This window comes from Chaetura pelagica, unplaced genomic scaffold (assembly GCF_000747805.2).
Source record: "Chaetura pelagica isolate M959 unplaced genomic scaffold, ChaPel_1.0 scaffold127, whole genome shotgun sequence".
Lineage (NCBI taxonomy): Eukaryota > Metazoa > Chordata > Aves > Apodiformes > Apodidae > Chaetura > Chaetura pelagica.
In genome coordinates, this window is record NW_009953923.1 from 2,458,383 (window position 1) to 2,481,552 (window position 23,170).

Sequence of the window (23,170 nt, forward strand, 5' to 3'; positions counted from 1 at the left end):
TTTTGAGAAAGTCACTAAGAACAGAAGTGTAACAGCATGAAGCTTTGAGAACTGTGAGGGAAATTTAATTTCCTGACACTGATGAATCTTGCTGAGTATACAAAGACTTTTATGATGCTCAGATAATTTAACAGTAATTGCTAAAGAATAACTGTGCATTATTGTAATATGTAGATTTTTGGATGTGATGTAACTAACAGATCTGTATTTCAGCTCTCTATAAATACTGCTATTTGCGTTATTAATTGTATTTGGGCATGTGAGTACTATTTTTCATAGATAAGTCCCCTGTTACTGTACCTTATATGTGTGCATTCCTGTTTTATATTGTATTTGAATGCAACAGGAATGATGAAGATGTGAGTAGATTTTTTTGTTTAGCATGACACGTGACACAAGACATGTCAAACCTTTACTGTGGACATTGTCCTAAAAGTTACATCTCTGTGTGTCTAGAGCCTTTTATATGTAAATAAGTATAGATCTAAACTCTCTGATAAGATGTAGTACTCTTCTGTTGGTGCGTTGTCTTGAGGCTTAGAATGTTTTCTCTTGGAAGGTGGTGAACATACTTCCTTCTAAAGCAGATGTGAAGCATGTGAGCTAGTATCAACCCCCTGTGATGTACAGGGAGGTTAGGAGAGGCAAATCCCTGGAGGCTTTTGGTGCCAATGGTCCGTGTTCATAACGTAGTGAGGCTAAATGCGGTGGTACCAAGTGCATCAAGGATGTTTTGCTTAGACCAGAAAGCTTTAGTTGTTGAAGATCACATCAACAGGCCTGTCCCCTAATGAAGACGGGATAAGACCCGCCTTTGTTCTTAATTATGCTTGGTTTGGCTTTTTTATGTTGTTTACCAGTTTACAGAAGCATGGCTGCCATTAGAATGTCCTTTTAGGGTTTAATTTTTAATTCTTGTTAGGTTTTTGTTTCTTTCCAATTAGAACCTTTCTAGCAAAGTAGAGTTGTTTTTCCTTAGTTTGACTGCAAATAGCAGTGTAACTCTGCAATAGGACAGAAACAAATTTCTCTTCTCATACTTTGCAAGTGTGCAGAATTATTGTAGTGCCTTAAGAGCAGAACTTAAAATCAGGAGAGAAGATTAATTAGACTTTTCCTTTATTAGTTCATTGTATGCAATTTCTTTATTTACTGAAAAATGTGGGTAAAATGTATTCACTGCTCTGAAGTCTAGATAATATGTTGAGAAAGACAAGCATTTTGTTGGAGAGAAATGAAGTTCCTGAATAAAACAGGTGTTATTTGTTACTGCACGCTTTTGCTGTGACAGTGACTTGTTTTTGACATTCTTTTTATTACTGTTTGTGGTATTCAGAATTTACAGTGTTTTCTGAATGCCACACTGTTAAAGTATGTATGTTGAACTTGCCCTGAAAAGATTTCAGTTGCATCATTATTGAAATATCTCACATTTTCACCTGTCCTTATTAAACAAAATTACAACAAGCTTCAGTGTCTTCAGTACTTTTCGTGTTTTCATTTGTCATTCTATTTTCTTTGACTGATTCAAGCTGGGACTAGCTGTTGAAGATTGGTTATTTGGTGTAGGATTGAAGCAGAATTGCTTGTTCATTTTTTCTTGTCAGTAGCTAAGAATGTCAAAAAGCGAGTAGCAAAACTGACCATTCTCAAATCTGCAGGATCTGAAAATTCATTCTGGCATACACATTTTTTTTTAATCAGTTCTTATATATCATATATACTGACTGCTAGCATATCTTGAAACAGTGAGAAAATTCTGTGTCTGAAACAAACTAATGATAATGTACAGTTTATTAACAAAGAGTCAGGTGAATAGCATGACCTAAAACTCTGGCACAATTATGGCAAAACTTGTATGTAATATAGTCATCAGGGCTTAGTACATGTACTGATATATTTTTTCCTTTAAAAAAGTAAGGTTTTTTTTAATGTCGTCTTTGGTTTTCATTGCGAAGGGGGTTTTTGTAAGAAATGTATTGAAGTGATGTGTGTGCCTTTCTGTAACACTTAATCCTGCTTTATATTCTTCAAGGAAAAACTCTGTTTGGCAAGGATTGAAGACTTTGTAATTGTGGTTTTAGTTTTATTAACTGCAAAGGAAATATTTTGGAAGTGTTTCTAGTACAGAGGATAACACTGATCTCAACTAATTTATTTTTTACACGTTCATCAGTGATTGGGAAGCTAAATGAATGAGTAAATTTTATAATAAAATATACATAGAAAATTAATATTTACTAGTGATAATGTTAAAAAAATCTTAAGTTATAGAGGGAGGATAGCAGGGGAAACTTAATTTTACTGGTATTACTTGAACTCTTTTTTGTTATCATATTGTAATATTTCTAAGTCCTACATTAGGTATTTTTGAAAAAGAGATTGGAGACCATGCTCACAATATACTGTGTTCAGCGCTGAAGAGGACTTATTAAAAGACTATGGCATGTGACAAATTGTGAGCTTTACTGCTTTATTTTATAATACTCCTTTTCTTTCAGACAGCAATGGACCAGTTACATATGCACTTCACTCAAGCCATTCACAACACTGTGTTTCAAGTAGTCCTTGGGTACGTGGAGCTGTGTGCAGGAAACACAGACACCAAGTTTCAGAAGTTACAGTACAAAGACCTCTGCACAGTACGTAATTCTTACATATATGTGTATTTATTAACCTGAATTTGTCGCCTATTTTAAGTGTACCTTTTGTAAATAGGGACTCAGTTATTAAAATAACCCTGCAGCTACTATAGTTTCTTAATGCAACTTCTAGGCTAATTGGGACGTTGGTTATTCACAACTTAATCCTGATTTTGATTGCACTAAATCTTAGCACTTTGGAGTTGGTGTACATGCCATCTAAATAAATGTAAAGAAGTAAATCATAGGGTACAAGCAGGAGATGGAGACTTCAAAACTCCCATGTCTTCAGTGTCATATTAGTTACTGGAATTACTATTAGCATTTAACTTTATTTCAGAGCATTTCAGCAGTGTTCACAATTACTGTAATAATGCATTTCAGTAAGGATTCTTGTGAAGATACTAAATAATTGGAATCTGCATTACTCCTAACTTTGTATCAGATTTGTTACACTTTTGGTGTCACTATAAGCTGTAATACTGAGATGCAAACCTGATGATACGCAGGTCATGGGCTGGGCTTAACTGTGCATTTTCCTCTAGTATACATTTTAGGTGCATTTTCTTGCGTGTGTGTTTTGTTTAATTTAAAAAATTATATTAGAATTAATTACCATATTTTAAGTAGTATTTTTAGTTCACCCCTTAGTTCTTTCTCTGGTGATCTTACTGTTGTGCTCTGAAAAGTTTTCTTAAACTTTGGTGGTATGGAGAGAGAGTGTGAGATATTTTAGGGGGTTGTAAAATTAAATAAAACCTTGAAATTATGCTTCTGTCTTGAGTGTTCTTGATTCATCTATTTCAGTCACAGACTAAGCCCTTCTCATACTTCATCAACTCAAGGATCCACCCCATCAGTTGAAATTTATTAAATCAAAGTAAAGTCATAAGGAGATTAAAGTTCATATTCTGATCCACGTTTTGCTCTTTCACGTCTCAGATCTCTTGGGATTGTGTAGCTTCAAGTAATAAATAACACATCTGCATTGAAAACCGTTTAATTGTCGAGAGGTACCCCTTTGACTTAAAAGGTTTACATAATGTAAAAGCCCTTAAGTGAGCAAAAGTGAATTATGAAAAATTAATTTACTGGGAATAATTGACATAAGTATTCATGAACAGAATGGGTAAGGTTCCAGCTACGTTGTATTTGCACTTCACTGAAATGAATTCTAGTTGAAGAAAGCCAGCAAACACTGATCTCTGTTCTCCAGACTGCAGCTGTTTTGTATTTCTGCTTTAAGTCTTCAGAGTGTGGGGTTTTTTGTTTGTTATTTTTTCTATCTGGTTTTCCTTCTTCAGAACACTCATGAGATGCTTCTTTAGTTATATGAGCCTACAATAACTGGAATCAGGCAGTCTGCCAACCTTTAGGGCTATAATTTCCTTGAAAAGTATTGCTTTTAAAAATTTTTCATTACTCTCTTGGTGACAATTAGGTATTTAGGCACAGGCTGCAGATTAGAAATTTTGATCTCTGTTGCAAACTGTGCTGTCCAGTGTTGTTTGTTACCTGTTGCAGGGCATTTGTGAGAATCAGATCGCTGAATAAGCTGGACTACCATAGCAATTACATTTCTAATTTCCTGTAGAAAAAATACCAACAGATTTTCACTCTTGTGTTCAGTTGTAAGGGAATAAATTGCTTAAGACTAAAATATGAGCCTGCTTTCTCTGTCTGCTTCCAGTGAGAACCCTTTTCAACCTGTGTACACTGTTAAGCCAGCATATTCTTAATGTATAAACGGTTATGGAGTGCTTACTCTAATTATACATTGAAAGTCATACAAAATTAAGGTCTTCCTTTTTTTGGCAGTTCTTCTGTTGTATGTTTCTAAAAATCTTTCTAACTGAACTAATTTAGCACATTTTCATTTTACATGGGTAGTGAGGGACAATGGTGGGTTTTTAATTTTTAATTTTTTGTAGTTGCTTCTTTCAAGATAGTGGATTTTAGAATAATGTGGGTTATTTTTGTTTTTTAAATAATGTTTTCAGTAATTCTTAGGCATTTATGTAAATTATGTGCCTGAGCACTCTGGGACGCTATTTTCTTGTTGAGCTTTTCTTCTCCTAGTGTTACGCCATGCTCTAACTCTTTCATCCTTTCTCCTTGAATACTACTGGAGCAGGGGAGTTTGGTTGCTTTATCCTCAAGTTTATATCTTCTTTATTCTAGCATAAATTGAAAGAAATTCAGTTGTTCATTTCCTTTATCTAAATGGAATTATCTTGGTATTGAGTAAGAGATCCTTTCTTCCTGGCCACCTGGAAGCCGGTGTGTTTTCAAGCATAGTGATCTGCACAGCCAAAGTTTAGATATTATAGCTACTAAAAGCCCTGAAATACAGTAAGAGTGACATTGCCTGATGAGTTGGCAGAGAAAATTACTGAAACAACTGTTGAAATGGCAGGGCAGCTTACTGATTAAATGATAAACTTACTACCTTATTTGGTTCCATCAATAACAAAGTTCTGTAGTACCTGAGATTAAAGTGTCTCAATAATGCAGTCAGTAATGAATATCAACTCTCCAGTTAAAGGGCATTTTAGAAAAAAAATAATATTCTCAATTGTTACTTTTTTGATGCACCAAGAACTTGACTTTTTTGTTGTACTGGTGGTTGTGTGTCCAGGATCCCTAATTTATATCCTTCAGTCAGCTCTGGTTTGATAGGGAACAGAACCAGAATAATAATTAATTAAAAAAACCCAAAATCTAAGCAACAAAAAAGACATAATGATTAATATAAGGCCTCCAGATATTTTTGCTAGTGGCATTTATTACTGCTAGTGAACAATTTTTTGAGTCCTTAATCATACTCAGAGTGTGGGAGGATACCGCTTGGGCTGAATGAGTTATGTGCCAGGAGCTTTATTATAGCTGAGAAAGGAAGAGAGCATGATTAAATCCAAAGTAAAGATACTTATAATTTTTTGTTACCTGAAAGCTGAAAAATAGGAGGGCCATAAGTGATGCAGCTGCAGTTGTGAAGAAATCTGTCCAGTCTAGTTTTTATCATCCAACAAATATTCAAGCTTATCAAGGTTTTGTTGCAAAACATTGATAAGGAAAGACACTCAGTGTTTAGAAGGCCACAGTTACCTTAATGTGGAAGGTACAATTCAGAGGGAATCAATGGCTTTGGTTAAGGGTTTGCTCCGTATAGAATCCATGGTTAATTATTTTGGTGGTTATGCTGACATCACTGTTGCAGAAGCCGTTACTATTTTTGAAATGGTTTGTTGTAGCTGTAATGCCACAAAGCTTTTCTGTCATCTTGAATATACATTTTTGAGTTATCATGTAGTACCCACATGGTAAAAGCTAACTAGCCTTGCAGATGTTTGCTGTGGGCACTGGCATAGCAGTGGGAAAGTATGAGCTGTTTTCTACAACAGTATTGGTTTGATGTGCAGATTTCTGGACTTCCCTGAGAATCTTTAATTAATAATGTGATTGAGATCACATTTGTGCAGATGGACTTTGCCCTTGATTGTAAGCTGTGAGACTGTGCTTCACAGCAAGTGAGACAAGGGTGACTTACCATTGCTGCTCAGATAAGCAATATATTTTATTGGTTTTTTACTCAGTAAGACCTTTTCTCAAATTAATCCCTTTACCTGACAGTCTCATCCTGGGTACTTCTACTGTGTATCTATCTCTGATACAACTGATACTCTTCACCTAATGAGTATCTTAAATCACAGTGACTCTCTGGAGTGGAGTATGTGTCAGGAGGCAGGACAGCTGCTGAGTTTGCTTGTTTGTTTTTAATTGTCTTCTTTATACAACATTTAATCCAATGAGGCACCAGCCAGGATGGCTTCTGTGTACAACTAGCTATGTCATTGAACTGATGCAGTGTCTGCATTTCACAGGGTGGTTGCATCCCTCTTTGTTGGTGACATGTGCTGACCGCTAGACTGTATGGCTTTACTTCTCTATCTACCTTGCTGTTCCATAAATATGAGGTGGTTAATATGTGGACCAACTGGAAAAAACTTTGCATTATTTGACAAAAATCATGCATTCATCAGCTCTAGAATACTTTTGTAAAGGAAACTGATGTACATCAAGCATCTTAGTGTATGAATATGGAGGGTTTTCTGTTTTGTTTTTCCTCTGCAAAAAATGAATACAGTTGTTAAGTTTCACAATGTTGTTTTTTTCTGTAGCATATTACATCAGACAGCTACATTCCATGCCTTGCTGATCTCTGCAAAGCCCTCTGGGAAGTCATGCTCAGTTACTACCGCACCATGCAGTGGCATGAGGATCATGACCAAGATGAGGAAGCAACTGTGTCTTCTGGTAAGAAACTGTTCTGGAAACAAGACTTATGATGTTTGGAAATAACTTTTCTTACGCTCAAATTGTTAATTTGCGTATCAGTACCTTTGTAGTCTTAACTCAGTGCCTTCAGCATTATTGCTTATAGTCTACAGTGAGGACTAAAATACTCACTAGATTTTTGTAGCCTTCAGTATAAGGTTCATTTTTAATAAATGTGTATGTGCCATTATCACAGATATAAACAGTTTTATTTTAAATTGTACTTATTTTTAAGTTTGAAGTAAGCTGTGGTAGATGATTAGAGAATCTAAGGCTTTTTCACTTTTATGTAGGATCTGTGAAGTTTCATATTTTTTTCAGTGTTGAAATTTTCATTACATATTAAGTTGGATTGTGTACTAGAAAAGGTGACTGAAAAAAACAGAGAACAAATGTGTTGTGGTTTTAAGGAAATGAAATTTCCTGAATGTTGTACATCATCTATACTAGTGAATACACCATAAGATCACATCTGTTTGCTTGTTTTTTACTGAAAAGGAGGCTTATGTCAAAGGACAAGGACTGCAGAATTGTCGCTAAAGTTATTCCTCCTTGCTTGAGATGCATAAAACTTACATCCTTTAGTTAGATTATAAAAAGAAAGGGAAAAAAATTTGGAAATAGAAGTAAAGAAAAGATTTTCCTAGAATGTATTTGAAATCCAACAAATCCAACATTTCTTTCAAAACTCAGATTTAGTACAGATTTTAAGTCTTAAAAAGAATTAAATTTGTTATATTCAACATTGTCTTCCTACTTTAAATTTGAAAAATTAATGGAAGTGTTTTCTTTGAAGTGTCCTTCCTGTATTGTGTGGAAAAAGCTTAAAAAATGTGAAATTGTTGAAATGGGGATTTCAGATAAAAGTTTTTTTATATCTTAATTAAAATTCACAGATAAAAGATTTAATTGAGATGCACCATGTGAAGAAAGATTCTGAAGTTTGCAGTGAATTTCCCATTCTCAATAATATTTACTTTTAAATTTAAAATAACTTCAGATAATTAAATTTCCTTCTCTTGTTTTCATTTTCTTCTCATCTTTGTATGTGTGAAATAAAACAGTGACCAGTGTTTATTATTATATGGAAACAATATCCTAGTAGACCACTTGCTCAGCTCCAGATGTAATTTTAAATGTAGCTCCTCTTAATGTAGTTGCTTGTGATATCCTAAAAAACCAAAATAACTTGCACTGCAAAACAGTTAAAAGAGACCACTAAGCCAAATGAAGTGGTATACTCAGTCATGAGTAATTTTAAATGCATTGCTTCTTAAATGTGTGCCAGAGTGTTATGGTATGTTTACTACTAATCATTGTATCTGCTGTTGCTCACTTTAAGTTTTTGGAGATGGTAGGGCTTAGCTGTAATATAGAACTAGAACATATCTGAGCTACTGACTCACTTTTCAAATACCTCGGCAATGATAAAGCACACAAGGGAATTTCATAAGTGTAATTTTAATTTCAGAGGGACTAAAAATATGCACCAAATGTCTTGTTTTTCCTAAAAGTCATCGCTCATTCTGAAGTAATTATTAAACATGTGCATGGAAGTTTTGCTCCATGTTTATTGATTTAATAGCTGTGATATGTACTAAAGCAAAACAGTTACGATTCCTGTAGAAGGGTGGTTATGTCAGAAGGAACCACAAAGGCAGTTCAGGAAATTATGCTGAAATTATTCCCTTGATTAGACCCTGTAGACTGAAGCAGTAGAGGGAGCAGTCTTAATGTCTTGCAAAGTACATTAAATGGGTCAAGGGACTCTTGATCTTAGGGCACCATCCCAGCTCTAGAAGTGAGAAGCTGGACTTGGAGGCCATGAATTATACATAGCTCTTTTTATTTTAGTAGTGAAGCTTATCCAAAAGAAGTACTGCGTAGATTATGGAAAGAAGGTTGCACTTCATCTAGATCATGTGCCATGTATTTGTGATTATTAATGCCTGTTAGAGGTGTCTTCCACAGTGTTCTCCTACAGAAGGTGGTGGCTCATGGCTTAGACAGGTGGCTTACAAACTGGCTGGACTGCTGAGCCCGGAGAGTTGTGGTGAACGGAGTGAAATCCATCTGGCACCCAGTCACAATTGGTGTTCCCCAGTGAGCTGTGGCTAAGATAGCTCTTTTTTTAACTCATGTAGTCAGAGAGAGGCTAAACCCACTTAGTGTTTCTGTAGTTGGTTTATTCTTTCTGTTTATCTTTTGGATGATCTTCCATGATAAATTGCTTTTGAAAGTGCATTTGTCATAATTCTTGCTTTCAGAAGAGGAGCATATTTAGGTACAGTTACTAAATTATAATTTATATACACAGTGGCCGGGATTCGTTCTATGTTTTTTCTTTCTTGAGAGAAGTTTTCTTTCAGTGCCCTACAACAGTAGATACAGTATGGAAGTCTGAGTATTGTTTTCACTTATGAGATTTTTTGTGTGTCTTTTGCTGTTATTCTGACATTGAAAAGGTTACTTGGTTGCTTGTTGTGACCTTTGGTGATTTGTTATTTCTTTTTACATATCTGTACAGTTTTGTGATGTAAACAGAAGTAAGAATAAGTACACAGCTCTGTAGTATAACAAGTGTAGATATGATGTGTTGATAAGATTGTATGGAATATTCACTATGAGGGTGCTGAGACACTGGAGCAGGTTATCCAGGGCAATTGTGGATGCCCCATCCCTGGAAGCGTTCAAGGCTGGGTTGGATAGGATTTTGAGGCAGCTGGTCTATTGGGAGATGTCCTTTCCCATGCAGGGGGGTTGGAACTAGATGATCTTTAAGGTCTTTAAGGACTTGATATCCAGAGGTCCCTTCCAACCTCTGACATTCTGTGATTCTATGATTTTGAGTAAATTTTGAGGGTAAATTCTTAGTCTGCCTGCAGAAGCAGTCTCAGTGACTTCAAACAGGAAAGAACTGAACACAGCTTTGCAGCCTTGGAAGTAATGTTTATCTATCCCTAATATAAGTCCTAATTCTGTTGTATATTTTATTAGGTTTTTAATGGCGAAGAGGAGTTGAAAGCACCAGAGCTTTTACATTCTGGCTGCATATTGTATTGTACTGGTTCTGTATTCTTGAGGTCTAGCCTCATGGGCAGACTAATTTTAACTTATCTGGCTTAAAGATTCTTCTTGGCAGTGTTTATATGTCCACAATCATAATCCCTAGCTTGCAGTTGAAGCTCCCTCAATGTTTGGTAAAGATCCTAATTTAATAACATGTCCAGACACACCAAATAGCTCCACTTGAAAGAAATTAAGCAAGGCAAGCATCCTTCCCAGTCACCATATTCCCCATATTTGCTGAATTTAAATGGAGTTACAGTTATTGAAGATTTCATATTTTTACTGTTCATGTTATGTTTATATATTACATAAGCATTCATGTAATAGGTATAATGTAGCCAGGGTCTGTGTGCTTATGGACCAAGCGACCAGGGGTTGGTCGCCGTGCCGTTCCTAAACCAGGTCGCCCTGCCTGCCTGAAGGCAACAGTATTATATATATTTAAGTGTTTTTTTTTAATATTGATGAAAAATGCAAATAGTTATTTTTCTGAGAAACATACTCTGAAAAAGTTCAGAGTAGAAAACATATTGATGGGAAGAAGAAAGTTTCATATCGTGCTCCTCTACTTAGCATTTGACCTGGACTGGGAGTATGAGAGGTAAATGCTAATTAGGATTAATAATTATTACAGCAGGTAACTGCTCACTTGAGAGTGAGCACTGGGTGATCTGAAGATGACGTGGTCAGAACACGGTCAGACTCTGCTGTGCTCTTTTGTACTTTGGTTTAATTGAATTGTCAGTGTCTGATGCCTCTTATAACCATTCTTGCTCAGTGAGCAACTCTCCTCTCTCCTAAATGCATAGTGCTGGAGAGGTCTGCTCTGCACACATCTGAAAAGGCTGATTAAAGTCTCGTATCTGGCCTCCCATTCCTTACTGAGCTCGTTAATAAGGTGCTCATGATACTTGTCTAGACTGTAAGGTCTAGAGCAAGGCTTGACACAGAGAAAGCGTTTAGGTTGTTGACAAAAAAATTCTTAGTGCTGGCAGATGGAGGGCAGACGTAGGTTCTCTGTGGTTCTGGACTCTTCTTCAGCAGACAGTAAAATTAGACATGAAAAATTGCTACCCTTTCTGAGGAAGGTGAATTGAAGCCATGAGGAATTCTGGAAAAATTATAATGGCTAAGGCAGAAGTTTCATTATGGGTAGAAAACTAGGATACATTTCAAGGCTTTTGGAAAGATCTACAATACCTTTCACTTTCAGTTTCAGATGGCAGCAACGTGATAGGAACTGAAGAGAACAGTTTTGATCGCAGCTATGTGAAAAAGAAATTAGAACATGGGCTTTCACGGATATGGCAGGTATGCTTTTTTGATTATTTTTTTTTTCCTAAAAGTTATTTGTTAGGGGCTAAATGTATCAAAACCACAGCAACTGCTTGGTTGCTTCAGGTATGTTAGAAGGTCAATGAGAAACTATCCATGTTACAGAAAATTCTCCATTTTCAAAAAGTTTTGAAAAGTGCAAGCAACCCAAAAAGTACTAATGAAACAGGCATCTGAGCCTTCACTTTTTGTCTTAAGCGTATTAAGTGTACATAAACTTGTTTGTGTTTTGTAGGATGTTCAACTGAAAGTGAAAACATATCTTCTGGGAACGGATCTATCTAACTTCAAATATGACGACTTCATATTTGTACTTGATGTTACTAGCAGGTATACTGATGTGGTCATAAGACCACAACACATGTATAAACTTGAACTCTGATATGGCAGCACAATTAATTAAGGCTGATATTTACGTTCTTACCAACTTTGTTCATATCTACTGATAGTCTAAAGAGCACTTTATGTGGGAGTTTATGAGGATGTAATTGGAGGGGTAGCATAAATTGCTTTGCCGTTCAAGTGGTTCTTAAGTGTGATATGATTTTGGTGTCATCCACCTTTAAGATTTCAGGTGTGCAGATTTGCACACCTGAAATGTTTCTAAAAACTCTTACAGGGACTTTCAGTAAAGAGCAGCAGAATACTGTGGTACTGCTAATCTGTACAGCATTAAGGCCTTCTGTTTTGGTAAGAAAATTACTGATTCAGACTGTGAGCTGTACAGCTTGCTCTGCTTAATGAGATCTCATAAAAGTCATTTATTTTGTTTGTGGCTCTGTCTATGTGTATGGGACATTATGATAGAATTTTGAGGGAAATGAGATACGGACTTTTGTGGAATGAGTAAGTGCAACTTCATGTTGGTGCCCTGCTTTTATGGAGATATACCTATCTCATAGTAACAACTGTGGCTTGTAATTCAGGTTGGCATAGCAGTATTAATGAATCAGTAAATATTTCTAAACTTTGTTTTATTGCTATAGGCTGATGCAAGTTGGTGAAGAATTTTGTGGCAGTAAGTCTGAAGTTCTGCAAGAATCTATCAGAAAACAAAGTGTTAACTATTTCAAAACATACCACAGGTGAGATTACTCTATGTGCAGTAGATTAATGGGATTTATTTTTGTTGAATTCAATTTTAAATGCTTTCCAAGGGAATTCCACTGCATAGTGTTTCTGCATTGAAGTTGACAGAGTGGAATAAGTATCATGGTGAGAATAAAGTTCTGAGCACTGAAGAAGGGGGCAGGGTGGAGAAGCTTTTGCTTCTGCTATGGTTGTGGAAAACTAGATATGCAGCCAGCAAGCCAGATAAAGATGAAAAGCTTTTTATATAGAATTTCAGGAATTATTCAGGCTGTCTCCTGGCATCCTGAGGATGAATGTCTTTTAAATCCCTACTTGCTAATAAAATTGTTGCTTCTCTTTTTTTGGGCCTGATCATGTGTGACTATGAACTTTTTTTCCAATATGCCACTTTGTCTTATATCAAATGAGATGTTTAGAACTGAGTCCATCCTTTTGAGTTATGATTTTGTAGATTTTCCACTGGCAGTAGCTAATTATGTTTCAGCCAACTCTACTATCGTATCTGAAGCCAGTCATGTGCTGTCATTTGCAGGCAGTGTCTGGTGTCAGATATGATATATGGCTATGGCAGTTTCAAGACTTATCTGTTTATTTTAACTGCCTTGATTTCTCAAATGTTGTGATTTGGGTGTTTTGGTCTACCTAATGAGTCTTTCACTACACTGATTTACCACATAATACATTATTTGCTTAAGTAAACATTGTTTTGACTATTATCATTTTGTGTCTGTTTAAAGAACCTATTTAACAGCTAAGGATTCAGAGACTAATTTTCTGTATTATCTTTGAGTAAAATAAATATTGAGTAGCATTGATGGAATATGTATAGAAATAATACGTTTTTTAAAATAACTTGTGTTTATTATTAAGGTAACGTTTCTTGTAATTCTTGTGGGAAAAAAATGAAGTAATTATTGATATGACTTGATGTGAACCTTTTAATACTTTTAACATATTTTATGCTGTGTAGGTATTATGAAGATTAATTGGCTGATTTTTTCATCCTCAGAAAAAAAAAATTAATAGAAAACATCCTCTTTTCCAGATGTATCCCTCAGGTTGATTTATATAAGAGCTTTAAGCATCTGCTGTTTCCGATCAAGCTAATGGGGCTTTCACTCCACTTGTGTATTTAATTGGAGGGGGAAAAAATTATTTTAAGGATTCATTAAGTTCATAACATTTAAGTTACTTAGAACTAAAATGCTCAGAGTTCAGGAGTAATCATTTGATAGTGTAATTTGACATATGTGGTCTCCTGGGTGGTGTGGTGTTTAGGAGAACTGCCAGCATAAAGAAATAATTCAAAGGAACTGGTCATGTCATTGAAAAAGCATAGAAGAGTAATGTAATATTAGAGCACACATAAGCCTTTTTTGGTTAAATGTTGATTATTTTGAAAAATTAGGATAGGATTTTGGCAGAGAACATCACTAAGGCAACTTGAGGACTGCAGTATACTTTTTGTTCTGGTATGTTAGGAAAAAGGTGTATCTGATCACTAAAGCTGCTCGGAGGACATGTGCATCTGACCTTCCATGTGTGCCACTTTCTGGACTTGTACACTGGTGAAACTGAAAAAGATTTGTTCAAGTACTTTGTCCGTGCCTTGATTTTGGCTTTGAAATTATGCAAAACCTGGCACCATATGGCTCTTCAGTGTTTGCATTTCTATGACTCTTTCTCCTTAGTCTTCCTCAAGGAATTCTAGTCTATAATGCTGACTTTCACAGCATCTCTATCTGTTGATTCTCGTGGCTTTACTGTGAGAAGATCTACGGGTGCTCAGTGCCTCAAAAATAACACATGAAGTCTATTTGTAGTTAACTGGTGAATTTAAATAGACACAGCAAACTTTAGTCATGTTTCAACACATTGCTTATCTTGTTGAACAATAAAATTTAATTGTAGTGGTGATTATAGTTTTTTATTGAAATAGTGGTATTTCTATTTCTTACTGCCTAACTCAGTGCATAATTTACCAACTGCAACTTGTTAGGCAAAACACTATACCATATGTTAAGAAGAAAAGATGCAGCAATGTGATCTTGATAAGCACTCATTGGTGTCTTTTCCTATATGAGTTCCTGCTTAAGTATTTTCTTTGTTAAAGGTATTTCTACTTATGGCTGAGCAGAAGCTTCTTGAAGAATTAAAAGCATAACAGAAACAGTAGATAAATGTAAGGGCTTAATGATGTTTCCCTAATATATTTTCTATATTAGTACCAAGGTAAAGTTAAGCTATGATGAAAAATATAGTTCAGGAGATTAAAAGCCATTCAATTTCTCTCTTTTCTGAAAAGTTGAAATGCCTGTAGAACATTAGTACTTTCCAGTTCCTGCTTCTGTTGGCTTCTCTGTGTTTGAAAGAAGCATCTCTATTGTGTGGCCTCACAGAAGCTCTTGTGCCTCTAATAGTATGTTTGTAATTATTATGTTGCTTTCTACAGCTTACACAGAGGAAAAAAAGTCCAGTATTACTACATAATCATAGGCGTCTCTCTCTACTTTCTGATAGTTTTGACCAAAAAAAAAATGTTTCCAAAGTTCGGAGATTGACATTCACGGAGAATTTCTTCAGAGATGTCATGAAACATATGCTATATTAGTAGCCAGGGCTTTTTGCGTGGTCTGTTAGTTGAAAGAATGAGTTAAGTGTCTGTTTTCAAGTGTGACTTTTTAGACAGTTTGTTAAGATGATCTTCACTGCGTAAGTTTAATAATGATCTACTTCCTTATTTATACTTGCTGACAAATAAGACTATTCATTTGTTGTATTTCAGAACCCGTCTTGAAGAATTAAGGATGTTTTTGGAGAATGAGACCTGGGAACTTTGTCCTGTTAAATCAAGCTTTAGTATTCTGCAGCTTCATGTACGTTCTATGAAGTAACACATACAAGTGTATTAATAGTTTAATAGCAAAGAGTTCAGGTATTCTGAGAGGTAGTAAGATCCGTGAACTACTGTACAAATTTTTAATGGCTGCTAACCCTCCTTAAATTTCACTTCATTGTATTGGAAACTTAAGATTTAAATACTTTTAAAACAGCGGTGTTCCTGTTTCAGGCAGTTAGACATTCACAGAAGAAGCTAGAGATGTAAGCACAACTTAGCCTTTATTTTTCATGTTTTAATGAGCTGTTAATATGTCAGTTTTCCATTTCTAAATTAATTATTTGAAAAAAAGATACTAAAAGGTGATCACCTAAAATCAGCCACATGAACACGCACTAGCTTGTACCGATTTTGGCATCTGTTTCTGGAAACATAGGTCATACTGGCTTATTTGGAAAGGAAAAAAAAATAATTACTCTGTGGTGAAGTCCAACAGAAAGCAAAATGAAACGAGAGCATTATTAGTAAAGCTATTGCTAAAGTGCAAAAATGGACATAGTTGAGCAATCTCAAGCTAGAGGTAATTTTGCAGCTTCTGTAGAGTTAACTGTGAAAGTAAGCAAGAGGTTACTGGGGCAGTAACAGCACAGAGGTGAAGGAAGGAGGACCCTCGGTAGCATGAAGTAGCAAAATAAATAATGTTTTAAATAAAGAAATGAGATTATAAAACCAGACATACTGCTCAAGTGACTGAAGCAGCAGATAATGGCAGAAATTAAGGGATTAATTTAAACAGAAATCTAATATTGCTGTCATTTTAGCTTCATGTTTTAATCTTTAAACCTTTAGATAAGTGAGGATGTACATTTTGACATTATAAAGATCAGTAGCTTTAGTTTAGTAGATAAAAATGATGTCAACTGAGATAAGCTATTTAGAAAAAAAAAGTCTGAAATCATGCCTTATGAGCCCTACTTAGTCCATACATTTGCAAAGGTATGGGCATGCACCCACTTACCAGAAACTTTGTATGTATTTAGAAATGAATAAATTTTGAAAAGAACTTTTAAAAAATAAAATACAAAGAAAAAAAATTCAGCTTTAGTAAATTACTATTTAACTTATGTAAAGAAAACTACTTATAAAAATCGATTCTAGGTCTTGTTTTATCTCCTAATTTCTGTGAAATAAAAAACCCACATAGTTTTCAACTAGTTTTAGACAGCAGATACTTTCAGAGTGCTGGTGATGCATTGCATGTCATAGCCAAAATCTGCAAAAATTAGAAAGGCTGGAATAAGATTGCCAATTTAAAGGTTAAATTGAGCTAGTGTGAAAATCTGGTTTAAATAAAAGGAAGCTTTGGCTAAAATTTTTGGTATCAGATTAGTTGTCCACACGTTGGTTTTTATACTCTGTTTTAATGGAACTGGAGTAATAATAAACTGCTTTGTTGATTATTAAAATTGTACTTTATTTCTATTAATAGGAGTTTAAGTTCATGGAGCAGTCACGTTCCCCATCTGTGTCACCTAGTAAGCAGCCTGCCTCAGCAGTTTCAACAACGGTTACATTATTTGAGGAGTACTGTAATGGAGGAAACCCATTTGAAATTCAGGCTGACAGCAAAGATGATGAGACAGAAGATGTGCTGGCTTCCAATGGGGTATGGAATGTTTCAGGGGAAAAAAATCCCCAACAAATCTTGCTCTCTGTAATTGATAACTTATTTTGTGTATCAAAATGTCTTAGTACAGTTAATTACAGTACTGTGTGAAATATCAAGGCACTTTGCTCCTTCAATTAGGTATGCTGCTTTGCTTTTAACAGTGCCAGAAAGCCAGGCATCCTGTTTAAAGTTTAGTTTGTTTTGCAATGCAAAAAAATATTTTTTTTCCCCATTTGAAATCAAGTGTTCTGAAAGCTGGCAAGGCATGTTCCACCTACATTAGTGTTTTCCCAGGGGTTTCCCAGGGCTGCCACAGCCCTTCAGTGATGATAGGCTGTGGGCTTCATGAAACAGGTTAAAGGAATTGTGATCCCATGAATTGCCAGTAGGCTAATGTCCTACACATGCAGAAAAGTACATGTTGTGGCTTCCTGGTCTTTAATTTTGAACAGTGTACCATTTAGTAAGCTTGCATGTTGTCAGAGACTCTCGAGGCTGGCTGAACTATCCTCTTTTACAAAGCTGTGTGCCAATTTAGTGTTCTTTATGAGTGAATCCTTAACATATTTTAAATTGATAAGAAAGCTGGCAAGGCATGTTCCACCTACATTAGTGTTTTCCCAGGGGTTTCCCAGGGCTGCCACAGCCCTTCAGTGATGATAGGCTGTGGGCTTCATGAAACAGGTTAAAGGAATTGTGATCCCATGAATTGCCAGTAGGCTAATGTCCTACACATGCAGAAAAGTACATGTTGTGGCTTCCTGGTCTTTAATTTTGAACAGTGTACCATTTAGTAAGCTTGCATGTTGTCAGAGACTCTCGAGGCTGGCTGAACTATCCTCTTTTACAAAGCTGTGTGCCAATTTAGTGTTCTTTATGAGTGAATCCTTAACATATTTTAAATTGATAAAATCTGGTTTTGTCCCTGGTGAAGAACTATAACAAATTTTGGGTTTCTTTTGGCACCAGAGGTTCTGCGTGGAAAAAGTGAAATACCAATGATATAATTTATTATGCATTTTTCTTGTGAAATATGGGTTAGACTTACAGTTATTCATATAATAAAATAGTTGTTTGTTTGTTGTTTTGTTGGGTTTTTTTTAAGCTTAAATGGAGTGGTATTTGGTTTTTTATGCTAAAAGGTAAAGTTAATTTTCAGTTTGTTAAATGTAATTTAGAATGAATTAAGGAGGATGATGCTTTTGATTTCTCTTCCATCCTTGTGGAAATCAGTTGTGAGTATTTCCTTTATTTGACATGTTTCTAGCAATGCTATATATAAACAGGTTTATTCCATATGATAACCTGAGTTTAATGCATTGGAAAATGGAAACTAACTGCTTTTAATATTGAAATATGTTAGATAAATCTGAAGAGTCATAGTGAGAGTGTGGAGAATGGTGTTCAATGATGCTAAGCAGGAAGCTACTTGGTTTTCATCAGTGTATTTGACCTCCATTTAAACTCCATTGCCGGAAGGGTGAAAGCCTTTTCGTAATATTTATGAGCCAGGGAAGTTTTATGTACATTTACATATACATTTGAGGCACAGGGTAGGTTAATTATTTTGTAGTTGTACAGGACTTCTAAGCTGGCTGGAATTTGAACAAAGGTTCCTTGTCATCCAAGTGAATATACTCTCCAAGTGACTCTCCTACCTTCGCTTTTCACATTTTTCATCTTCTCTATTACCAACTGATCTGAAGTGAATTCAAATTAGTCAAAATCTATGATGTTAAAGTTAGTATGTCAACTGTCAGATTCATATCTCAAGACAAATTGTAGCTAGTAAAATGATAAATTTACTACAAATTGTTATCACTGGATTTTAATTGATTTGGCATGCCATTTATTATATATTAATGCGTAATAAGTGTTCTCCATGCCAATGTTCCAGCCAAATTAGTTAGACCATGACTCTTTTTTCTTAATCAAAGCTGAACTCCACTAATTTTTTGAAATAAATTGAGCTGCTTTCATTATAGCTTTCCTTTGTCTGAAATGTTCATGCAGCAGAAATTTTGACAGTGAATACTAATGAGCACAACATTTCATTTTAGTCTGTGTCTCATACTGCAGTCTTTTTTCTATCTGGGCTGTTTTTGCTTTGGATTTGTTTGTGCTGTGGTCTTCCTGCTTTTATAAGGTACTGCTCTAATAGTGTTAAGCTTTAAAAACCTCCATAGCTTGGAGCTGGGGCAGGACTTGCCATTTGTGGCCGAAAAAATTTCAGGGTGTATTTTGGATGACTGCGAGACTGGCATTACCTTAATATATCTTTCTTGGTTTTCCCCTCTGGAGAGCTATTGTGTTGTTTCCAACCCTGCCATTTCTTAAGGATCCTGGTACCAGACTTGTCTTTGTCATATGTGTCATTATTGACTCCATGGATAGAATGGCTTCAGGGCACGGTACCCTTGATCTCTCTTCAAGTGCAAGTGCATTCTGCAGCCTGATGGATATTCTTAATGCTCTGATAGTTGTGTAGGTATCCAGGAGAAATAGTTGTATCACTGAGCATCAAGTATTTGTTTTCCTTTAATCTTTTCTGGGTTAAGAAATTTATCTTGTGAAAATAATATTATTTCTTTATTTATGAAAGTGTCTAAAGCACCTATACTACAGAGCAACCTAGAACATTTGAAAAAGAAATTGACATGAAATAACTGCTTTTAATTGGAGTGAAAACATTGCAAATTTCAGGTTTTTCTTTTTAATTAAAATCCTAACTGTACACTTTTAGTATGTGTGTATGGCTATAAAAATAATTTATTATCTGTGTTTGTGAATAGTATTTCTCCACGTAACTCATACTCTAGCAACAATAATGCATGTTTACCATGGAAATCCTGTAAAGTATTGTATATGCTGTAGCTTGTGTTGCTCAGTTTTTCTAGGCTGCAGTTGTAAGCCCCAAACCTTCTGTCTTTGAATTGAAAATATTTTTTTAAAAATACTTGAAACACAAATCAACAACTGAACAGAGTGAAGCAGTTTCAAAAAAATCCAAAAATGCAGCTGAGTGTTTGGAGGCAGTAGTTTTCTGTAACTACTTAAGTTGCTCATTTTTCAAAAGATGCAAAAGTTCATTTATCCGTGCATTCACATTTTCCATGAGGTTATTCTGGAATAATTGGTGGCATTTGTGACAAATGAAGCAACAGGTGCATGAAGTTTTGTTCCATTGAAGAGGAATTGTTTCATCAATGATTAGATAAACATTTCAGTGTATCAGGATATTGTGGCTTTTAGTAGATCAAGGATGCTGTATATGTCAAGACAAGACCAAGAACCAACACATGCAAATAAATCCAAGCATGCCCCAAACAACTAATGAAGTTTTCTGAGAAAGTAAAGGGAAAAAGAAAGAAAATACTTCTAATCTCACCCCTGCTGATTGTATTCCACTGATACAGTTGGGTGATATAAATATGTCTATGCACTGAGTTATATAATGTAAGAGTGTTAGAATAATATAGTTTTCTGTGTTTTGGGGTTTTCTTGAAGTTTTTATTTTCCCCTGGGAGGAAAGTTCTATCAGTTTGGGTTGTAGAATTCTGTTCCTTGCTTGCTCTGTAGTTTTTGTTTGTTCCATGTACAGTGCAAAGTTTATATAGATGTACTACCTACAGATAAACACAGTTATTCTTTTAGCTGTTAATGTAGACAGAATAGCATACAGTTGAAAATAATAAGTGGAGAAAAAATAGTGAGAAAAAAAATTATCTGGTAATAGTTAGTCATGAGAAATAATTCCATTTTTGTAGTAGCATTTGTCTGCTTATTGTTTTCTTGAAATGTTTGTGCTTAGTCAAAATCACGTGGTCTGTAATAGGTTAAGTGGTTGAAAGTCTCTCTAGCATAAATGTCTTTTAAAGTGTACTAAAATCAATTTTACAAAGAACTGCAAGGTTTTTTTGTGGGTTTTTAAAATAAATATGTACAATATAAATAAGTATTTTCATGAACCAATAGTTTAGTCCTTCTTGCCTTAATAATTAAGGATTGTGTGGTATTTTGGTTTATTACCACCATATGGATACATTTTGAAGTTTTATTACTGTTTTTTCAGATGGTAAAGTAATACTAGAAGTCAGATACAGGAACAAGAAAGCCAAAAAAAATACCAGTAGCTGGGAAAAAGAGTGATGCAAATATTTACTCTTAATCAACATCTGAGAATAGAAGTTTGTTTAGAAATGCACTTAAAAATGGTTTTGTATAATTTATCTGCTGCGCTGTTAATGAACATTCTCAGCAGCCTTTCAGCCAGCAGTTATCTGTAACCTGATCAAAGAAAAATCCAAGATGTGACCAAAATACTACCTTAAACAAGTGACATTGTTATAAAGAAAATAATGGCAGTTCATTTGTTGTTTTTTTTAAACAGTATGAATCAGATGAACAAGAAAAAAGTGCATATCAAGAGTATGATAGTGACAGTGACGTCCCTGAAGAGTTGAAAAGAGATTATGTGGATGAGCAAACAGGAGACATCCCTGTGAAAAGGTGAGTAGACTGTGGGAGTCCTTGGTCTCATTTGTGTGGTTTTCATCTCAGTATTCTAATACATTCATTTTCTGTTCAATTTATACAACAATGGAATAATAATTAATGTACCTGCACTTAGATCTCTGGAAGGGGGAGTAACGTTAAACTACTTGTCATTACTGCAGAAAGGAAAATTGGAAAGAAGGGTTTTGGAGGGGGATAAAGGCACTGAAGCAAGGAGTGGAAAACTGGTTAGCAAGCATTAGATGTTAACTGAAGGTTCTTCTACACCCACTGTTGTGCATATGTATAATTTCTGTTGTGTCAAAAGCAGTTATTTGCAGACAAATGGTTTGAGGCTTGGGCTTTTGCACAACAAAAACAAACTTACAGATGAGAAAAAAATAGCTTGGAGATGGTAATTTGGAATTTTAAAATACCTTTTCCTTTAAGAATATATACACATATACATATATGCACAGACATGAATACACATATAATATTTTAATTAATATATAGAAATATTTATATTAATATAAACAAAAGCTATTTCTGTAGCATTTAAAAGGATCTGAAGTACAATTTGTGTCTAGGACACTTTATTACTTAGATGTCCTTTCAGACTTTGTGAAGCAGGCTAACATAATTTGTATGTGGAGAATTGCAGGAGAACTAGAAAGCAATCAGCTTGGGTCGAAGCAGATAAATAGTTTTTACACAATAACTTTAAGGTAAAATATTGTTAGCATGATTTCGTAAGATATATCAGATAAACTACTACTTTTCAAAGAACTGTTAGAGATATTAATAAAAAGTACATAATTAGACCAAATCACAATAACTGTCTGTAGCTTTGTGCTGTGAAATTGGAGAATTCAGAATTATTGAAAGAACAGTATTTTGAGGTAAGACAGCTGGCAGAAGGTTTCTCAAGTTGGAAGGAAACCAGAAGGATTAAAGAGTTCAACTCCCTGCTTCTCACAAGACTACTACTTATGAAAATGTTAATGTATTTTTAGTTTCATCTTACTCAAAATTGTTTCAGTTTCTTGATGGTCATGTTCAGCTGTAGTTTACTAGTCTGTCCCTCTTTTGTTGTGACTTGCATTGTTTCAATTTTCTTTACTTGATAAGCTATGAACTTGCATCACAGTGGTTAAAATCATTGCTTATGCCAGACAGAGGTCTGCAAAACTCAAGCCTTGGACTGCAAGTCAAAAACTCCTATCTCTAGCACAATTTTATGTAAATTAGGCCAGATCTCTAACTTTAAATGTTAGAATTCTAACCCAGTTATGCTTTGGCATAAAGAAGATGATGCGCTGGAAGACATAATGTCATGAGAAAGAAGCCAGAGGTAAGGATTTATTTTCTACAAACTTGTATTTGTCTGTGAATATAATAGTCACATTTATTGTATTTTGTTTTGTTTTCTTTAAAGTGTTTCTCGAGAAACTCTGAAGAGCAGAAAGAAATCAGATTATAACCTCTATAAAGTGAACACACCCATCCTAACGAACACTACACTGAATGTAATACGGCTTGTTGGTATGTAGAGTGATTCTAGTTTTTAATGTGTTTTTTTTATTTTAATGCAAAGCTATGGATTATAGAAAAAATGTTAGATGAATTTTAAGGCTTTTAAAGATAGACCTAGTTGCTCTCTATTTCTGCTCTTTGAAAATGTTAATAAAA

The 23,170-nt window shown here is 35.0% G+C and overlaps 1 protein-coding gene across 1 annotated transcript in view; it reads left to right on the forward strand.

The window, feature by feature from the left end:
• The window catches only part of CCDC132 (coiled-coil domain containing 132), a 74,598-nt gene that overhangs the window by 25,217 nt on the left and 26,211 nt on the right, over nucleotides 1-23,170 (forward strand). Inside the window, exons 12-20 of the mRNA XM_010001590.1 lie at nucleotides 2,464-2,642; nucleotides 6,824-6,959; nucleotides 11,263-11,360; nucleotides 11,620-11,714; nucleotides 12,371-12,469; nucleotides 15,262-15,352; nucleotides 16,805-16,981; nucleotides 21,375-21,493; nucleotides 22,917-23,023. Coding sequence (XP_009999892.1) covers nucleotides 2,464-2,642; nucleotides 6,824-6,959; nucleotides 11,263-11,360; nucleotides 11,620-11,714; nucleotides 12,371-12,469; nucleotides 15,262-15,352; nucleotides 16,805-16,981; nucleotides 21,375-21,493; nucleotides 22,917-23,023 — 1,101 coding nt within the window. The remainder of the gene's footprint in view (nucleotides 1-2,463; nucleotides 2,643-6,823; nucleotides 6,960-11,262; nucleotides 11,361-11,619; nucleotides 11,715-12,370; nucleotides 12,470-15,261; nucleotides 15,353-16,804; nucleotides 16,982-21,374; nucleotides 21,494-22,916; nucleotides 23,024-23,170) is intronic.